Source organism: Netta rufina (assembly GCF_964035555.1).
Source record: "Netta rufina genome assembly, chromosome: 31".
In the NCBI taxonomy this organism is placed as follows: Eukaryota; Metazoa; Chordata; class Aves; order Anseriformes; family Anatidae; genus Netta; species Netta rufina.
In genome coordinates, this window is record NC_140155.1 from 1,868,659 (window position 1) to 1,887,618 (window position 18,960).

Consider the following 18,960-nt stretch of genomic DNA (forward strand, 5'->3'; position numbering starts at 1 on the left):
TTAAACTATTGGAGAGTGTCCAGAGAAGAGCTACAGACATGACGAAGGGCCTAGAGGGGAAGATGTATGCCTTCAGCCAGTTCTCTTCTGATATAGTATAAACTCACTTTAGGATAGAATAAAGCTTGTGGTTTGATATTGTATAAACTTACTTTAGGATAGAATAAAACTTGTGGTTTGATATTGTATAAACTTACTTTAGGATAGAATAGAACTTGTGATTAAAAGTTAGCAAGGACAAAGTAAACAACATCTTGTTATCTGTAGGCCTTCTGTTATGTTTAAGCATTTTGTTATTTGAAAACACCCCATTATCCATTAACACTCAGTCAGGCTAAGACTTGAGATAACTTGAGTCAATTGTCTGTTATGTCTTGTTAACTGAGACATCCTGTTATCCGCCGACCCCCAGTTAAACCGAAAGACAACTCAGCATTTTTACAGCCTGGAAAACAGCTGATTAAGAAAGTGCATTACGAGGAAGACCTACGGCCTTCCTCCCAAAGACCACTGCCCACATCCTGGAGACCCTGGCCCACAATTCTTGGAAGGCTTTGCACAAGTGCAAGGACTGATAAGCTAATTAGCATACGAAGCGAGGGTAGGCGGGGTTAGGTAATGAATATGTATAGGTGCTAATTGAATATTCATTGTTTTTGCTGTATAAATACGAGATAGTTTGTCACTTCAAACATGCACGATAGGCGGAAGGATCCCCCGTGCATCCAGCGCTGCAATAAAGAATATACCACTTAAGGAAATTCGGCTTTGATATTTAAATCACTTCGTACTCTGGGATGAATCCCATCCGGCCCTATAGTCTTGTATGCATTCATCTGGAGCAGCAAATCAAACACAAATTAGGGGTTGTTGAGACTTTATCTTTCCTGCAGTCACTGTCCTCCAGCTCAGGGCACCTGGGGTCCCACAGCCCAGCATCAGTGTTGAAGGCAAAGAAAGCATTAAACATCTCTGTGAAGTCGATGACCCTGTTGGACCATCCCCATCAAGTAACAGACCAATGCTTTCTCTCATCCTACTTTTGCTGTTAAGATAGTTTAAAAAAAAAAAAAAAAAAAGCATTTTATTGCCCCTCACATTACTTTCCAGCCTCAACTCAAATCAAGCTTTGGCCATATGAATTTTCACCCTACAAAGGCAAACAGTACCTCTGTAGTCCTTCCGTATTGACTGACCTCGCCTCCAGCAAACAGAAACTTTCCTTATCCACCTAAGCTCTAGAAGAAGGTCCCTGCCCATCTAAGCCAAAATTCAGCCATGCCTGCTTTACTGGAGCCGGGATCAGGGCTGGCACTTTGCCTTCAGCACCCTGGGAAAAGGGTGGCAGCTCTGGGCTCGACACCCAGCTGTGCCCCATTCCCTGCAGCCTCCAATCCTGCTCAGCTCTTCACTGCCATCTCTCCACATTTTCCCATTGCTCACAGTTTGATTCCTCATTGCATGCATGGAGATGAATGAGCTTAGCCACTGCCTTTCCCTGGAGGTCTGGAGAGGCCCCTGCTGGGGACAAGCACCTCGTGCTTGCTAAAGGCAGCGGACTGGGCACCCAGCTGCGATGGGATGGTGGTGCCAGCCCTGCAGAGCTCCCCAGACATTCCCCTAGGGGCAGAGCTGCTCCAGGAGGGTTATTGCAGCCAGGAACTGGGCAAAGGTTGGGAAAGTTGGGCGGAGCCTTGTACTTTCTGCAGCTCTGCTGGAAGCCGTGAGGGACATCTACCTGGCCTTGGAGAAAAACACCTGGGGGGCCACCTGTCCCCTGGGGCACCCCTCTCTCACATGGTGCTCCCCTGGGGCTGCAGCCACTCCAGCTTCACCGGCCGTGCCAGGGGACTTCTGACTTCCCTCGTCACTCTGCTCCTCCTCCTCCTGGGCTCAGGTAGGATCCTGAGAGGCTGCTGGGGGCTCTCCCCCCTGTGCATGCAGACTTGCTGCTGTGGGACAGGGGAGCGGCTTTGGGAAAGGGGGGACCAGAGACCACAGCTCGACCGTTCTGGGTTTCACTTTCACTTTGGTTCTTTCACGCAATATGGCTGCTGCCTTGCCTGCACTTTCTGTGTCTCCTTCACCCGCCCGAATGCAGCAGAGAGGGCTCCCACTCCCAGCACACCTCCTTCTCCTGCACGTCCTCCGTCTCTCCCTCTCCTATTTCCCCAGTCATATCCCATGGGACACAGGGGACGCAGCACGCACCAACTCACGCATCAACGCACGTCCTTTGTCACTCACTGCCCCTAAATTTATGATGGCAAAATCTTACCTCCTCTCTGTGCCCTTCTCCATTGCCCAGTGTGAGAAACATCTCAAATAATTTTCTACAGACTGCATCTTCTCTGAAGCTATTTTATTCGCAATTGCAACAGTCCTGCCAATCAGGAGCACATTTTAGTAAACAAATCCTAACCTTTTATTCCCTATTACCCGACGCCTGATCACCTCCCCTGTTTCCTCATTGGATGAGTACTACAGGTTCACAAGCTACTCGACACTCCTCTATACCATACATGTGCAATTTTTCTTTTTTTTTTTCAACCCTTTAATTTATCCTTTCTTATGTTTTGAGAACTTGTGATCTTTGTTCTCCTGTTCGCACACTGCTCATCCTCTTTTTCTCAAGCTTCTACCTTATTTTGGAACAGTGAGGCCTTCTACGGTCCACTTATCTCCTTAGCATTTCTCCTTATTATGACTACACAATTACCTTGGAATACAGAAAAATAATTCTCTACTGCAAAAATAGACCTTTGTTTCTCACAGTTCCCCCCTCTTCTTTTCTTACTCCTATTGTTGTTTTTGCACTTCTTCACATACCGCACTCTGAAGTTTTTCCAACATTAAGGTGCAGTATTTTTTTTCGCATGTCACAGGGCATGATAGATACACAATGCCATTATTTTACAATACCAACAAATAGTTGTTGGAGCCAATGCTATTCAGCCAATAACAAAATTAGTTTCTCCCAAGTATTTCTAAATCCCCAGGAAGTGTCATCTTGAGTTACTCTATGTAGGATCTTGTGGTTTTTTGTTTGTTTGTTTGTTTGCTTGTTTTGGTTTGGTTTTGGTTTTCCCAAATAATTTTTTAGATCAGTGAAATTCATCCCATTTGATCTACATATATACAGAAACTAGTATTAATTACAGGGCATGTTCCTCTTATGAGGTTATTCATAAATCTAATATTATTTGATTCTAGAGTACTATTTTTGCAAACTTTATCTTATTTTCTAGATGTTCAATATTTTTACAATATTTTTGTGTTTTGAGATGTTTACAATAGCTTTTTCAAATTCACTCACCCTTAACCAACGTAAAAAACACCTTGCAAAACTGTAAAATGCTAGAGAGTTTTACTAAGGGATTATCTGGAGTCCACTTAATTCTGCGTGTGGTCTTAAGGGGGCTTTGGCTTTGTGGGTCTCAAATAATAGTTACATTTGGAATTATTGCCTCCAGGGTGCAAGCTCCCTTCCATCCTAGGGGCAACACCTTCCTAGCTTTATTGCCATATAGCCAATACCACCCCTTGCCATTCAGGACAGGCCATCTGCTTACAGGATTCTCATGTTGCATCTGGTGTACATTATGCATATTAGCATTCCCGTGGTTACCATAGTTGGTACAGTACGGATGATTCCCTACTTCATGGATATTTCCACACACAGGGGCAGTACCATTGCCCCCTGAGTTTCTATCAATATTGTTTAAAAGGCACCTTTGGTAACACAGTATATTGTAGCCAGGGTTACATGTAGGGAACTCAACTTCAAAATCTATTCCTTCCCAGGACTGTGTATGATCTGTCCTTTTTAGAAATCTAGAGATTCCAGACACAGTTGCTGCCGGAAATAGTAATCAGGGACAAGGCCTTTCCAGTCTTTCTAGGCATCTGGGTGCAAATCCAACAATTATTTCAAGATGGAACTCAAGAGATGTTCTGGATTAATTGGGAATGCTGATTTTTCCCTCCATACTATCACTAATCCATTGAGAATAGGTATTACTAAAATAAACTCAAAATACATCATTACTATGTATATATACACACCCCTAAAATAATAAAGAAATAATAAGTAAGAAAAACAATAGAAATCACATACTAATAAGGATTCTTCTGGTGGGGATTAAATACCCTCCTTTCTCCTACTTCCAGGGAGTGTTCCCTGGAAACACTCCAATTCTGTGTAATTCAATCCCTCTTACTCATTAATTCATTACAAATTCTTCTAAGGAGAAGTTAAAGATTTACAATAAATAGTTTCAACAGTTTTAACCTGAAAAGTCTTTGTTAATGCAGTCTCTCTGGTATCAGAGTTAACTGATGCTTTTACCCAGATATGAGTCCGCCCTTTCTCAGCTGTTCTTACTGTCATTTCAATAGTCAGGAGCACTTGGAACAGTCCATCCCACTCAGGTTGCAGTTTCAGTTCTCTCCATATTCACATCAGAACCCAAGCTCCTTCTCAAAATGGTTGGATCAGAGCTTCCAGGGGTGGGGTTTGAGCTAACAGTCCACGGCTCCTGAGAGATGAAAAGAGGATGACAGCCCGAGTACATAGTTCTTAAGAAAAGCATCTTTTGTCTCTAATTGAGGTAATTCATTCCCTTTGTCCATGTACAGCAATCCAAATAATATTTCATATGGTGAAACTCCCACATCTTTTCTTGGTGCAGTTTGAATTCGGAGAAGTGCCAAAGGTAAGCACTTCTTTTGGGGAAGCTGAGTTTCCAGAACTTAGTCAATTGCTTCTTGACTGTCTAATCTGTTCCACCCTTCCAGAAGAAGAAGGATGCCAAGGAGTGTGAAATTCCCAGTTAATTCCTACAGTCCACGTTAGCCCTTGCAATATTTCTGACATAAAGTGATTTCCTTGATCAGAGTCAATACTTCCAACAATTCCATACCTGGGAGTTATTTGTTTCAGAATTACTTTAGTTACTATGTTCGCAGTAGCAGATACTGAAGGGAAAGCTTCCACCCACCCTGACAAATGATCTACCAAGACTAGTAAGTATTTAAATCTACCTACTTTAAGGAGTTCTGTAAAATCCTCCTGTACATTTTGGAAGCATTGAATTCCTGGTTCTTGCCCTCTTCAGGCTGGCTGTTTTAAATTCCTATTTCCCTTTTGACGTACTACGCAACTCCTGCATACTTGTTCAGCCAGAGTATATGTATTCCTACACATACTTATTTCCATAGCACAGCGTCACACGTTGCTTGAATTCCCCAATGACATTCCTGATATAAAACAGTTAATATTTGCCTCAATAGCACTTTATTCAGCATTTCGCTCCCATCAGGGAGTATCTGTTTTCCTTTGGACTTCGTGACACCTAATTACTTAAAAACCTCTTTCTCTTAAAACGGTTTACTTTGGGGTAGCTCAACAGTTCCCTGAATCCTCTCTGGATTTCTTTTCATTCCCCCTCAGACACTAGATGCCCTAAATATTTGACTTCTCTTTCTACAAATTTTAATTTATTTTCCAATACTTTCAAGCCCTATTTTCCCAGAAAGTTGAATAGCTTGTTAGGGGCATCCTTCACAACTGTTTTCTCCTGTCCTGACAATCAAAGATCATCTACATAACACCTCCTTTGGAGGTTGGAATTACTCCAAAATTTCTTCTAGAACTTGCCCAAATAAATTGGTGACCCTGTAAAACCGTGAGGTAAAATTGTCTCTCTGTATTGCTGCTTCTGCCCCATTTCAGAGTCTTTCTACTCAAAGGCAAATATATCTTTGCTCTCAGGTTATGAGAGCACCCCATTAATAACACCGTTATTCCAGTCTAACAATTTACTATTTGAATGCCCAATTTCATGATCAAATTCTTTCCCAACAAGTTAGTCCCTGCCTCGGGTGCATACAATAATTGCAGTGGTAGCCCCTGTGAAAAGAATTCAGCAGCTGCCCCATGTTAGATAAGGGCCAGTTTCAGCCGGCTCCAAAGGGGCTTCCTCTGCCCAGAGCCAAGCCATGACAATGCAGTTTAAATCTCTATGAGAGCACACCCAAGAAAAGGGAAAAAAACCCTGCAGCACAAGAGCAGCTGGGAGAGTGAGGAGTGAGAAACCTTGCTGCAGACACCAAGGTCAGTGCAGAGGAGGGGGAGTGCAGTACAGAGGTGCTCGTCTCCACTCAGCTGTGTGCTGTGAGGGACCTCTCTCTTTTGGTGGGGCTCCCTTGGAGAAGAACCCCTGGGGGACCGACCGCCTGCCCCCTGAGGGACCTCCCTCTGAGTTGGGGTTCCCATGCGGCTGTGGCTGCCCCAGCCTCACCGCCAAGCCAGGGGCCTCCTGACTTCCCTCATCACTCTGCTCCTCCTCCACCTGGGCTCAGGTAGGATCCTGAGAGGCTGCTGGGGGCTCTCCCCCCTGCACATGCAGACGTGATGCTGCGGGACAGGGGAGTGGCTCTGTAGAAAGGGGGGAACCGAGCCACCAGCTCGGCCCATGCTGGGTTTCACTTTCACTTTTGTTCTTTCACACAACACAGGCGCTCCCTTGGCTGCCCTTTCTGACTCTTTGTCTCCTGCCTGAATGCTGCAGAGAGGGCTCCCACTCCCAGCACACCTCCTTCTCCTGCACATCCTCCCTCTCCTGTTTCCCCAGTGGTTTCCCATGGGACACAGGGGATGCAGCATGCACCCCTCACGCACAGCTCGCCCTTTGACACTCACTGACCCTAAATTTACTATTGCAAAAACTCACCTCCATTCTGTGCCCTTCTCCATTGCCCAGCCCAGCTCACAGTGGTGGGACCAGGACACCCTCTCACTGCCACCGTGGGGCAGGATGTCGTGCTGCCCTGCCACTTGTCCCCTCAACGCGATGCTCGCACCTTGGACGTCAGGTGGATCCGGGACCATATCTCTGAGACAGTGCACCACTACCACAATGGAGACGACCTGTACAGGGAGCAGATGGGGGCATATGCCGGGAGGACAGAGTTGGTCAGAGATGGTCTGTCTGCTGGAATCCTGGACTTGCGAATCACAGGGCTGAGACCCTCTGATGATGGCCAGTACTTCTGCACTGTGGAAGATGCTGATGCTTATGACGAAGCCATTGTGGAGCTGGAGGTGTCAGGTTAGTGGCTGGAGTGATGCTGCCAGTGCAGAGTTTATGTGTCCTTTGAATGTTCCAGCTGTTTCACATCATGAGGCATGCCCATGGATGTGGAGGTAATATTTGGGGAGAGAGCTCCCTGGAGAGTTTTGTCACTTTTCACTGTTGTGCTTGAAGACAATAATCATAATATTGTGAGGGCACTGGGCACAGGCTGCTGAGCAGCACCTTCAGCTGTGTCAGCAATGGGACCAAATAGCACACAGGGAGAATCGCAGAGTCCTCTGAGCAGCCGGATGTCTGCATTACTTTTGCTTTCTGTGCTGGGAGAGACCTGAGATGTTGTCATGAATTCTTGAGGCTTCTTGACCCAGCACGGCTTGGTGCAGAGATGCTGCCTGGAGGTGCTGCAGCTCAGCACCTGGGTTTTGTGGGTAATTTGAGGTAACTGACATTGCGCAGCCCGACTCCCTGGGTCTGGCACAAGCAGGGATAGTTTAGGATGATGGGGGGTTCGTGGAGCGCCCAGTCCCTGAGGCCCTTGGACCGTGACTGGTCTGGGATGTGTGTGGCATGTGAGCAGATGGGGTCTTTGCCTTGAAATGAATCCCTCCCCAAGTCAAGCCCAAGCCACGCGCTCTTCCTCCAGCCACAGGCACTGACCCCCACCTCTCCCTGGGGGGCTACGAGGCCGGAGGCGTCCGGGTGCTGTGTCGATCGGCCGGCTGGTACCCGCTGCCGCAGCTGCTGTGGAGGGATGCTCGCGGGCAGCACCTGCCCTCGGTCTCCCAGACACATTCCCAGGACCAGGAGGGGCTCTTTGAAATTGAAGGTGCCGTCATCATGACTGGGAGCGTGGAGGGGCCCTTGTCCTGCGTGGTCAGGAACAGCCGCCTCCAGCAGGAACGGGAATCATCCCTGCACATTGCAGGTACAAATGGCACAGCCAGGGTGAGGTGTTCCTGGCCCCTGCACTTGTCCCGACCCAGGAGAAGTTTGGGTCTTGCTCTTCCACGTGCAGGCATGTAAACACAGCCCTTTACCTGGTGCCTTTTCTCAGCTCCCTTCTTCCACAATGCCCAGCCCTGGAAGGTGGCTCTGGCTCTGGTCCTCGTGCTTTTGGCTGTGTCCATTGGCCTCGGTGTTTATCTCTTTCGAAAGCAAGGTAAGCTGGCAGCACAGGGATGGAGCGCAGGGAGGTGTTCTGCAGGGACCCCCCTGGGTGTGGAGCGGGGCTGAGCCCTGGCCCAGGGAGGTGCGTAGGAGGAGGAAGGGAATGTTATCCCGGGGATGCCAAAGGCCTTAGCATCGTCTTGGGCCTCTGCCTTGGGCAACGAAGGCAGGGGAGAAGGCAAGGGGCCTTGGGTGGGAGGCCAGGGAGCATGGCTGCAGCGTGGGGCTGGTGGCAAGGCGCAGCCCCCCTGCACATGTTCCCACCCAGCAACCAAGCTGCTCTGCTCACCACCTCTTCCTCCGCCTTTGCTTTTCAGCGGCACAGAGCCGAGAGCTGGGTGAGTCCTTGCAGTCCCTGCCCCCAGCCCCTGGGGATGTGGTGTCCCTGCGGGAGGGCCTGGGCTGGGTGGGCTCTGGGGGCTTGTGTGCTGGTGGCTCGGGGGTGCTGGAGGAGCAGCTGGAGCCTGGTATGGGAGTGGGGAGTGCTGGGGCTGGGGCTGCCCTGGGCACGAAACACGGCCGGGATGGCTGAAAGGAACGGGGATCAAGGTGGGGACAGGGAGTGAGCTGCGGGGCTGCCCCGCTCAGCACTGATGCTTTTGGGAGACGGGCATTCTCCAACAATCCTTTATTCACTTCCGTAATGGCTTCAGTGGCACAAAGATAAAACTTGCACAAGTGTCTGTCCTTACAGTTCTGCTTACAAGAGCATTGTACAAAGCTGCACCACAATGACTATTTCTCTAGTCCCACCTCTGACCAAGGCAGTATTTTTACCTCTCATGGGATGTGTTGAGGGTCTACCAAGGGCTAAGCAACTCTACCCTCATGCATTATTTTCATACCCACCATATATTACTTTCTCTTTCCTTTTCAGAGAAACAAGCTGCAGACTTGGGTAAGTCTCCCGGTGTTCAGACCCAAGGGCAACACCAATGCAATGTGCAGGGGAGGGTGTGCAGCTGGGACAGAGCAGCCCAGGGCTGGCCCCTCACCCTGCCCACACCCACTGGGCACCAGCCATGGGCTGTGACCAGTTCTCCCCTCTCCTTCCAGCATGGAGAAAGTTTCTGCTGCCTCACAATACAGGTAGGTGTGCATTGGGTTGCCCTCTGCTGTACTTCACCTGTTCAGGAGCCAATGGGTGTCCCATCTCCTGCCCCGTGGGGCAGCTCCTGGCCCCGAGCTGGGGAAAGCCTGCCCAGGGCTGAGCTCTGCCCCTGATGGCCTGGCTCCTTCTGTCCCTGCAGTGAAGGTGACCCTGGATCCGGACACAGCTAATCCCCAGCTTGTTGTGTCTCAGGACAACAGCAGTGTGAGATGCGAAATTGAACGGCAGCAGGTGTCTGACATACCAGAGAGATTTGAGTACCGGTGGTGTGTGCTGGGCCGTGAAAACTTCAGATATGGGAGGCACTGTTGGTTGGTGGAGGTTGAGGTAGAGCGGCTAAAGTACTCAGGGTGGGCTGTGGGAGTGGCCAGGGCATCTGTGGAGAGAAAGCGGTATTTCAAAAGGAGCCCTGAACAAGGGGTCTGGGCTGTGGAGTACAATGAGGGGCAGCTCACGTCTCTCACATTGCCTCGCACCCCCTTGTCCATGTCCCCTATCCCAACGAGGATCTGGGTCTGTCTGGACTGTACCCAGGGGCAGGTGTCTTTTATCAATGCTGACAATGGGGTCCACATCTTCACATTCACAGCAGCCTCCTTCAATGGGGAGAGCATCCACCCCTGGTTCTGGCTGGATAAATCAGGAATTAAGATGTGCCTGAGGGACAGCACCCTGTAGACCCCGTCCCCAGCCCTGGGGGTCTCCTGCCCTTCTCCAGACACTCCTGCATCACCTCTCTTTGGTTGTGCAGGAGCAGCACATGAAGGAAGTGCAGTGGAGCCAGGGGCTGCCAAGCGTTCCTCCCTGCTGCTGGAGGAGGGCTGGGATGCTACAAGCAGGGGCCAGGCCCCTTGCAGCCCCTGGGCTCTGCCCTGCATGCAGCTCCTGTGCTGGGGCACAAGCCCTGCTGGCACCCACGGGTCTCACCCTGCCTCTGAGCCCCAGCGGGCAGCACAGGGGCTGCAGCAGCTCTCCACACTCCTCTCCCCTCTGCTTGCACTGCTTCCGGGCGCCAGGGCAAGGGATGTGGTCACCGTGTGCTGCCGGCCATTGCAGGCCACCTTTGGCTCCTAGTTTGGGGTTGATCCTTGCTCTGTGCCTGGTGCTGAGCATAAGCAGCCAGTGGGGGCTCTTTGTTCCTTTCTCTGGAGTATAACTATCCAAGACCCAGCAGCAGCAGGACTGTGTCAAATAAAGTTTTACACAGGAAGATGGAGTCTGGCAGTGGCATTTCCTGGGTGCTTTGTGTCCTGAGGCCTTGCTGCCTGGGAAGGCGTCTTGCAGCAGACCGTCTCCTCACACGCCTTGCCCTGCAGAGCCTTCGCCGTCCTCGTAGCCCTCCCCTGCAGGCTCTCGCACAGTTTCACACCCTTCGTCTGCTGCGGTGCCCACAGCTGCACGCAGTGCTTGAGGCGAGGCCGCAGCAGGCCGAGCAGAGCGGGACGATCCCTTCCCTCAGCCAGCCAGCAGTGCTGTGCCTGAGGCACCCCAGGGCATGCTTTGCCCTTTGGGGTCCCATGCCATGGCCCCCACACACCCGCTCCTCTTGGTGAGACACTGTAGAAGTGAGTGAGCTTCTGCCATGTCCCCAGAACACTGCACAGACACCAGCAGGGCTTGTGGAGCATCTTTATTGTCAGCACCGTGGCATCAGGTCTGAGATGGGGCCAATCGGGAGCCGCCGGATCCGGGAGGTGTCCATCTGGGAGTCCTCAGATGCTGCCTGGGAAAGGGGGGACACACAGGGTGAGAGATGGTGTGATTTGTCCCTCACCGATGGGGATGGGGATGGGGAAACCATTACCTGCGGGGTAGTTGTCTCCAGGGAGGGGAGTGTAACCTGCATGGGGGAGAAGAGGCGTGAGCAGAGTCCTCGTTGCCCTTGTCCAGGGCCCCGACTCTCCGTGGAACTCACCCGGGGAGGGAGGCCTGGCCCTGAAGCGGTAGACACCAGCGAGAAAGAAGCCAAGTCCCAGCACCATCAGCACGGTGGCCACCGCCACCAGTATCGTCACCTCCGGAATCAGTCCGGGACCTGCGGGGACACGGCCACGTGAGTGGCAGCAAGGAATCAAGACCGCCGGCCTCCGGGTGCGATCCTGCACCTCTCCACTCACTCCAGTCCTCCAGGAGAGGCTCCTGCAGGCTGACGTGCTGAACCGAGCACGTGTAGGTGTCGCCTGCCACCAGGGCCACCAGCAGGGACACCTGCGTCTGGTAGCTCCAGTTGCCGTTGGGGATGGCGGAGATGGGGTTGTAGTCGTCGGGCTCCACGATGTCCCCGTTGTGCAGCCAGATGACGGTCACCTCGGGGGGGTAGAAGCCCCAGATGTGGCAGCTGAGGCGGACAGGCACACGGGCGTTCCCCGTCTCCATGGGGATGGTGCGGACTTGGGGCTGTGCTGGAGCAGGGATGGGGATGGGGTCAGTGGTGGGTGAGCCCCTTTTCCCTGCCCTGTGCAACGTCCACACGCAATGTTCCGTGCAACACTCCTGTACAACACTCCCGTGCAAAGCTCTAGGCATTGTCCCTTGTGATGTCTCGTGTGATATCCCCATGCGATGCCCTGTGCAACGTCCCTGTGCCACACCCTGCAAGAGGCATTGCTCTCTGCAACATCCTCTTGCAAAGGGCAATGCAATGCGCTGTGCAGTGCTCCGTGCAACATCCCCCTGTGACGTCCTCGTGCACAGTGCTCTGCGACACCCCCATGCAATGCCCGGTGCAACATCTTGCCAAGGTGATCAGCTCCAGGGCAAACTCTTTCTGTAGCAGAGCAGGGGATCAGACAGGCAGGGCTATATTTTTCCAGCATCAAGCCCACTTGTGGGAGCTGCCAGGACCCAACAACCGTTGCCAGGGAGGCTAACAAAGCGTTGGCAGAGCCAGCAGGGCCCCCTCTCAGGCCGTTCAAAAGCAGCCCCTGGGGAGCGCAACGACCACGAATGCAGCAACCCAGGTGGGCAAACAGGGCATGGCGCATCAGAAGGCAGAGGCAGGCAGTTCATGCAGGCAGGGTGAGCAGGGAGGGTAGAGCTTTCCCCCCCCGCCCTTACGAACAACTCCTCTAACGGCAGTCTACGGCTGCAATGGACTCCACCAGGCACAGTGCTCTCTCTAGCAAGTCTGTGCACACCCAGACTGACCGCCCGCTCAAAAATGCACCAGTTCAAATCTCTGGGTACAGGGAGGGTCTGAGCCTCTTGCTGCCATCTGCAGGAGGCAGAGAGACTGTGTGTGCGTGAGGTGCGAGCAGGTGGATAACCTGGTCTGCCTGGTGGCAGAACTCAAGGAGGAGGTGGAGAGGTTGAGGGCTATCAGGGAGTGTGAGCGGGAAATAGAGTTGTGGGGAACTCCCTGTGGGGCCTGAAGGAGAGGTACTGGGGTGAGACAACCTTAATGGGGGTGGACCCCCTCCCCTGTCTCTGATGGGCAGAGGCGGGGGACCTAGGAGTTGAGGAGGAATGGAGACAGGTCCCTGCTCGACATTGCAGGCGATGCCACCCCATACAGGCCCCACCTTCCCAGGTGCCCTTCAGCAACAGGTTTGAGGCCCTGGAGCTTGAGAGACCAGTAGCTGAGGAAGAGGTAGAAAGTGTAGCCAGGAGGATGCCTAGGGTGAGGAAGTCGACTCCACGCCTCAGGACTGCTATCCTCTTTTGATAGTCCAGGCTGGCAGTGATGACATTGAAGAGAGAAGCCTGAAGGCTATAAAACGGGACGTTAGAGGACTGGGGCGGTTAGTGGATGGAGCGGTAGTACAGGTGGAGCTTCTCTCCACACTGCAGCCCATGGAGAGCCCCTGCAGGAGCAGGCCCCAGGCCAGAGCCGCAGGCCATGGAGAGGAGCCCCCACAGGATCAGGAGGTCTGGGGGGAGCTGCTACCCATGGGGGACACAGATTGGAACAGTTTGCTCCTGACAGATGTACCCCATACTACTGACCCATACTGGGGCAGTTGTTGGAGAGCTGCTGCCTGTGGGAAGCCCATGTAGGATCAGTTTGGGAAGGACGGCATCCCATGGGAGGAGTTGTTGACTCGGCTGAAGGTGGGAAGCCCTTGCAGGGAGATCTGGACAGACTGGAGAGCTGGGCAATCACCAACTGCATGAAGTTTAACAGAGGCAAGTGCCAGGTCCTGCACCTGGGATGGGGCAACCCTGGATATAGGGACAGACTAGGAGATGTGATGCTGAAGATTAGCCCTGCAGAGAGGGATCTGGGGGTTGTGGTTGACAGCAAGCTGAACATGAGCCAGCAGTGTTCCCTGGCAGCCAGGAGGGCCAACATTGCCCCAGACATTGCCCCAGGGGCAGAGTTGCTCCAGGAGGGTTATTGCAGCCAGGAACTGGGCAAAGGTTGGGAAAGTTGGGCGGAGCCTTGTACTTTCTGCAGCTCTGCTTGTTGCTCTGAAGGACATCTCTCTTGGCTTGGAGAAAAGCACCTGGGGGGCCACCTGCCCCCTGGGGGACCTCTCTCTCAGATGGGGCTCCCCTGGGGCTGCAGTCACCCCACCTTCACCGGCCATGCCAGGGGCCTCCTGACTTCCCTCGTCACTCTGCTCCTCCTCCACCTGGGCTCAGGTAGGACCCTGAGAGGCTGCTGGGGGCTCTCCCCCCTGGGCCTGACAGACGTGCTGCTGTGGGGCAGGGGAGAGGCTTTGGGAAAGAGGGTAACCAGAGCTCACAGCTCGACCGTGCTGGGTTTCACTTTCACTTTTGTTCTTTCACGCAATATGGCTGCTGCCTTGCCTGCACTTTCTGTGTCTCCTTCACCCACCTGAATGTTGCAGAGAGGGCTCCCACTCCCAGCACACCTCCTTCTCCTGCACGTCCTCCCTCTCTCCCTCTCCTATTTCCCCAGTCATTTCCCATGGGACACGGGGGACGCAGCACACACCAACTCACGCACCAACTCACCCTTTGTCACTCACTGCCCCTAAATTTACGATGGCAAAATCTTACCTCCTCCCTGTGCCCTTCTCCATTGCCCAGTGTGAGAAACATCTCAAATAATTTTCTTCAGACTGGATCTTCTCTGAAGCTATTTTATTCACGATTGCAATGGTCCTGCCAATCAGGAGCACATCTTAGTAAACAAATCCTAACCTTTTATTCCCTATTACCCGACGCCTGATCACCTGCCCAGTTTCCTCTTTGGCTGAGTACTACAGGTTCACAAGCTACTCAACACTCCTCTATACCATATATGTTCAATTTTTCTTCTTTTTTTTTCCAACCCTTTAATTTCGCCTTTCTTATGTTTTGAGAACTTTTGATCTTGTATTACTGTTCTCACACTTCTCATCCTGTTTTTCTTAAGCTTCTACCTTATTTTGGAACAGTGAGGTGTTCTATAGTCCACTTATCTACTTAGCATTACTCCTTATTATGACTACACAATTACCTTGGAATACAGAAAAATAATTCTCTGCTGCAAAAACACAACATTGTTTCTCACACCAGCCCAGCTCAGAGTGGAGGGACCAAGACACCCTCTCACTGTGACCGTGGGGCAGGATGTCGTGCTGCCCTGCCACTTGTCCCCTCAACGCGATGCTCGCACCTTGGACGTCAGGTGGATCCGGGAGAGTATCTCTGAGACAGTGCACCACTACCGCAATGGAGAAGTCCTGTACAGGGAGCAGATGGGGGCATATGCCGGGAGGACAGAGTTGGTCAGAGATGGTCTCTCTGCTGGAATCCTGGACTTGAGAATCACAGGGCTGAGACCCTCTGATGATGGCCAGTATTTCTGCACTGTGAAAAATGCTGATGCTTATGATGAAGCAACGGTGGATCTGGAGCTGTCAGGTTTGTGACTGGGGTAATACACTGGAAATTCCAGGGGAGAATTTAAGTTTCTTTTTCCTGTCTCAGTTATTAAACACCAAGAATATGGACATGCAAATGGAGGTAGCATTTGGGAAGAGAGATCCATAGGTAGAATATAGTTGTTACTTTTCACTGGTGTCTATGCAGACCATTCCCATGATGGTTTAAGGGCACTGGGCACAGGCTGCTGAGCAGCCCCTTCATCTCTGCCTATGATGCTACCAAACACAGTGCCTGGAGCAGGGAAGAGACCTCTGAGCAGCTGGACCTCTTTTGGGTTTTGCTTTTTGTGCTGGGGGAGACCTGAGACATTGTCTGGAAGTCTCGGGGCTTCTTGAACCAGCACAGCTTGGTGCAGAGAAGCTGCCTGGAGGTGCTGAAGCTCAGCACCTGGGTTTCCTGGGTGATTTGTGGCCACTGGCATTGTACATGCACATCCCTGTTCTCTGGTTCTGGCACGAGCAAGGGTTGTCTGGGATGAGGGTGGGTGTGTAGATTGCCAGGTGTGAGAAACCCTGAAGCCATGGTTGGTCTGGGCTGTGTCTGGCATGGGAGCAGATGGGGTCTTTGCCTTGGAATGAATCCCTCCCCAAGACAAGCCCCAGACACGCGCTCTTCCACCAGCCACAGGTGCTGACCTCCACCTCTCCCTGGGGGGCTACGAGGCCGGAGGCGTCCGGGTGCTGTGTCGATCGGCCGGCTGGTACCCGCTGCCGCAGCTGCTGTGGAGGGATGCTCGTGGGCAGCACCTGCCCTTGGTCTCCCAGACACATTCGCAGGACCAGGAGGGGCTCTTTGAAATCGAAGGCGCCGTCATCGTAACTGGGAGCGTGGAGGGGCCCTTGTCCTGCGTGGTCAGGAGCAGCCGCCTCCAGCAGGAGCAGAAATCATCCCTGCACATCACAGGTACAAATGGCACAGCCAGGGTGAGGTGTTCCTGGTCCCCACACTTCTCCTGAGCCGGCAGAAGTCTGGGTCTTGCTTTTTCATCTACGGACACGTAAACACAGCCCTTTTCCTGGTGCCTTTTCTCAGCTCCCTTCTTCCACAACGCCCAGCCCTGGATGGTGGCTCTGGCTCTGGTCCTCGTGCTTTTTGTGGTATACATCGGCCTTGGTGTTTATCTCTTTCGAAAGCAAGGTAAGCTGGCAGCGCAGGGATGGAGCGCAGGGAGGTGTTCTGCAGGGACCCCCCTGGGTGTGGAGCGGGGCTGAGCCCTGGCCCAGGGAGGTGCGTAGGAGGAGGAAGGGAATGTTATCCCGGGGATGCCAAAGGCCTTAGCATCGTCTTGGGCCTCTGCCTTGGGCAACGAAGGCAGGGGAGAAGGCAAGGGGCCTTGGGTGGGAGGCCAGGGAGCATGGCTGCAGCGTGGGGCTGGTGGCAAGGCGCAGCCCCCCTCCACATGTTCCCACCCAGCAACCAAGCTGCTCTGCTCACCACCTCTTCCTCCGCCTTTGCTTTTCAGCGGCACAGAGCCGAGAGCTGGGTGAGTCCTTGCAGTCCCTGCCCCCAGCCCCTGGGGATGTGGTGTCCCTGCGGGAGGGCCTGGGCTGGGTGGGCTCTGGGGGCTTGTGTGCTGGTGGCTCGGGGGTGCTGGAGGAGCAGCTGGAGCCTGGGGTGTTAGTGGGGAGTGCTGGGGCTGGGGCTGCCCTGGGCACGGGACACGGCCGGGATGGCTGAAAGGAACGGGGATCAAGGTGGGGATGGGGATCAAGGTGGGGATGGGGAGCGAGCTGCAGGGCTGCCCCGCTCTGCACTGACGCTTCTGGGACAGGGACGTCCTCCACCCGTCCCCATTCATTGCCACTTGTGTTTTGTTGGCATGGTGCAGAGAGCTGCACAAGTGTCTGTCGTTACTGGTACAAGTCTTGCAAAAAGCTGGGCCTCGGTCCTTGTTAGTCTGCTCGATACAAGTCTGGGTAGAAGGTGGTCTGTGCGTGCACGAGACCAAAAATTTGGGGGTTTAGCCGTGGCAGCAAGAATGGGGTGAAAGTCTCTCCACTCTGACCATTCATTCCTTTTGCTTTTCTATAGCAGTGAAAAAGGATGCAAAGCTGGGTAAGTCTCCTTCCCCAAAGAGAAGGCATTTGGTGTCTTCCCACAGGCATACTCACCTCTGACCATACATTGCTTTTCTGTTTCGTTTTCCAGGGAAACAAGCTGCAGAAATAGGTGAGTGTCCATCCCTGAACTGGAAGAATTTGCAGTGTAGACATTGGATGAGAAGTTTTTCCCTCTGATCATGCATACCTTATGCTTTTCTTTTCCAGAGGAAAAAGAAGCAAGACTGGGTGAGTTTCTCTTCCTCCCCCCAACTGAAGGAATTGGAAGTCTTTGGTTTGTAGCAGTCATTATTGAGAAACTGACTGCTATCATCAATGCATTGCTTTTCTATTTTGTTTGTAGATGAACAAGCTGCAGCGCTGGGTAAGTCTCACTCTACAAACAGAAAAAAAAAAAAGAAAAAAAAAGGCATCATACTGACAGGTATGGAATCAGAAACTGTGCCTTCTTCTCATATTTTCCTTTTCTCTTTCACTTGTAGAGAAACAAGCTGCAGAGCTGGGTAAGTCTCACTCTCCAAACAGAAAAAACAAACAAACCAAAAAAAGGCATCATAGTGAGAGGTATGGAATCAGAACCTGTGCCTTCTGCTCATATTTTGCTTTTCTCTTTCATTTGTAGAGAAACAAGCTGCAGAGCTGGATAAGTCTCCTGGTGTTCAGACCCAAGGGCAACACCAAGGCTATGTGAGGGGAGGGTGGGCAGCTGGGACAGAGCAGCCCAGGGCTGGCACCTCACCCTGCCCACACCCACTGGGCACCAGCCGTGGGCTGTGACCAGCTCTCCCCTCTCCTTCCAGCATGGAGAAAGTTTCTGCTGCCTCAAAATACAGGTAGGTGTGCATTGGGTTGCCCTCTGAGGTGCTCCTCCTGCCCCTGCTGGGGCATGTTCAGGAGCCAAGAGGAGCCCCATCTCCTGCCCTGTGGGGCAGCTCCTGGCCCCGAGCTGGGGAAAGCCTGCCCAGGGCTGAGCTCTGTCCCTGATGGCCTGGCTCCTTCTGTCCCTGCAGTGAAGGTGACCCTGGATACGGACACCGCTCATCCCTGTCTTGTTGTGTCTCAGGACAACAGCAGTGTGAGATGCGATACTGAACAGCAGCAGGTGCCTGACAAACCAGAGAGATTTGCCTATTTGTGCAGCGTGCTGGGCCATGGGGAGTTCAGAGAGGGGAGGCACTGCTGGTTGGTGGAGGTGGAGGGAGAGGAGCTAAAAGATTCAGGGTGGGCTATGGGGGTGGCCAGGGATTCTATGGAGAGAAAGAAGTGGATCAACATGAGCACTGAAGAAGGGATCTGGGCTGTGGAGTACTATGAGGGGCAGCTCAAACCTCTCACATGGCCTCACACCCCCTTGTCCCTGTCCCCTGTCCCCACAAGGATTTGGGTCTGTCTGGACTGTACACAGGGGCAGGTGTCTTTCATCAACGCTGACAATGGGGTCGAGATCTTCACTTTCACAGCAGCCTCCTTCAATGGGGAGGGCATCCGACCCTGGTTCCTGTTGTGGACACAGGGAATTCAGCTGTGCCTGAGGGACAGCACGCCACCGACCCCATCCCGAGCCCTGGGGACCTCCTGCCCTTCTCCAGACACTCCTGCATCACCTCTCCTTGGTCCTGCAGGAGCAGCACAGGAATGAGGGACAATGGGGCCAAAGGCTCTCCTTCATTCCTCCCTGCTGCTGGAG

The 18,960-nt window shown here is 52.6% G+C and overlaps 3 protein-coding genes across 3 annotated transcripts; 2 read left to right on the forward strand and 1 right to left on the reverse strand.

Annotated features, from left to right (window-relative positions):
- The first annotated feature begins 1,733 nt into the window (after positions 1-1,733).
- On the forward strand, positions 1,734-10,351 carry LOC311220371 (butyrophilin subfamily 3 member A2-like). Its single transcript, XM_084303877.1, has 9 exons — positions 1,734-1,897; positions 6,765-7,112; positions 7,741-8,022; positions 8,152-8,256; positions 8,582-8,602; positions 9,142-9,162; positions 9,321-9,353; positions 9,515-9,606; positions 9,965-10,351. Exons 1-9 carry the CDS (start codon positions 1,798-1,800, stop codon positions 10,034-10,036), a joined length of 1,074 nt encoding a protein of 357 aa, XP_084160003.1. The 5' UTR covers positions 1,734-1,797; the 3' UTR covers positions 10,037-10,351.
- A 660-nt stretch (positions 10,352-11,011) lies between these two features.
- Positions 11,012-11,751, reverse strand: LOC311220328 (HLA class II histocompatibility antigen, DM beta chain-like; the record flags this gene model as incomplete). Its single annotated transcript, XM_084303836.1, has 4 exons — positions 11,012-11,094; positions 11,180-11,215; positions 11,291-11,410; positions 11,493-11,751. 4 exons carry the CDS (start codon positions 11,749-11,751, stop codon positions 11,012-11,014), a joined length of 498 nt encoding a protein of 165 aa, XP_084159962.1.
- A 2,574-nt stretch (positions 11,752-14,325) lies between these two features.
- On the forward strand, positions 14,326-17,964 carry LOC311220329 (butyrophilin subfamily 3 member A2-like; the record flags this gene model as incomplete). The annotated part of the gene is made up of 9 exons (XM_084303837.1): positions 14,326-14,371; positions 14,842-15,189; positions 15,835-16,116; positions 16,246-16,350; positions 16,676-16,833; positions 17,481-17,501; positions 17,617-17,637; positions 17,756-17,776; positions 17,896-17,964. The coding sequence occupies 9 exons, from the start codon at positions 14,326-14,328 to the stop codon at positions 17,962-17,964; spliced, it is 1,071 nt and encodes a 356-aa protein (XP_084159963.1).
- Between the last annotated feature and the right edge of the window lie 996 nt (positions 17,965-18,960).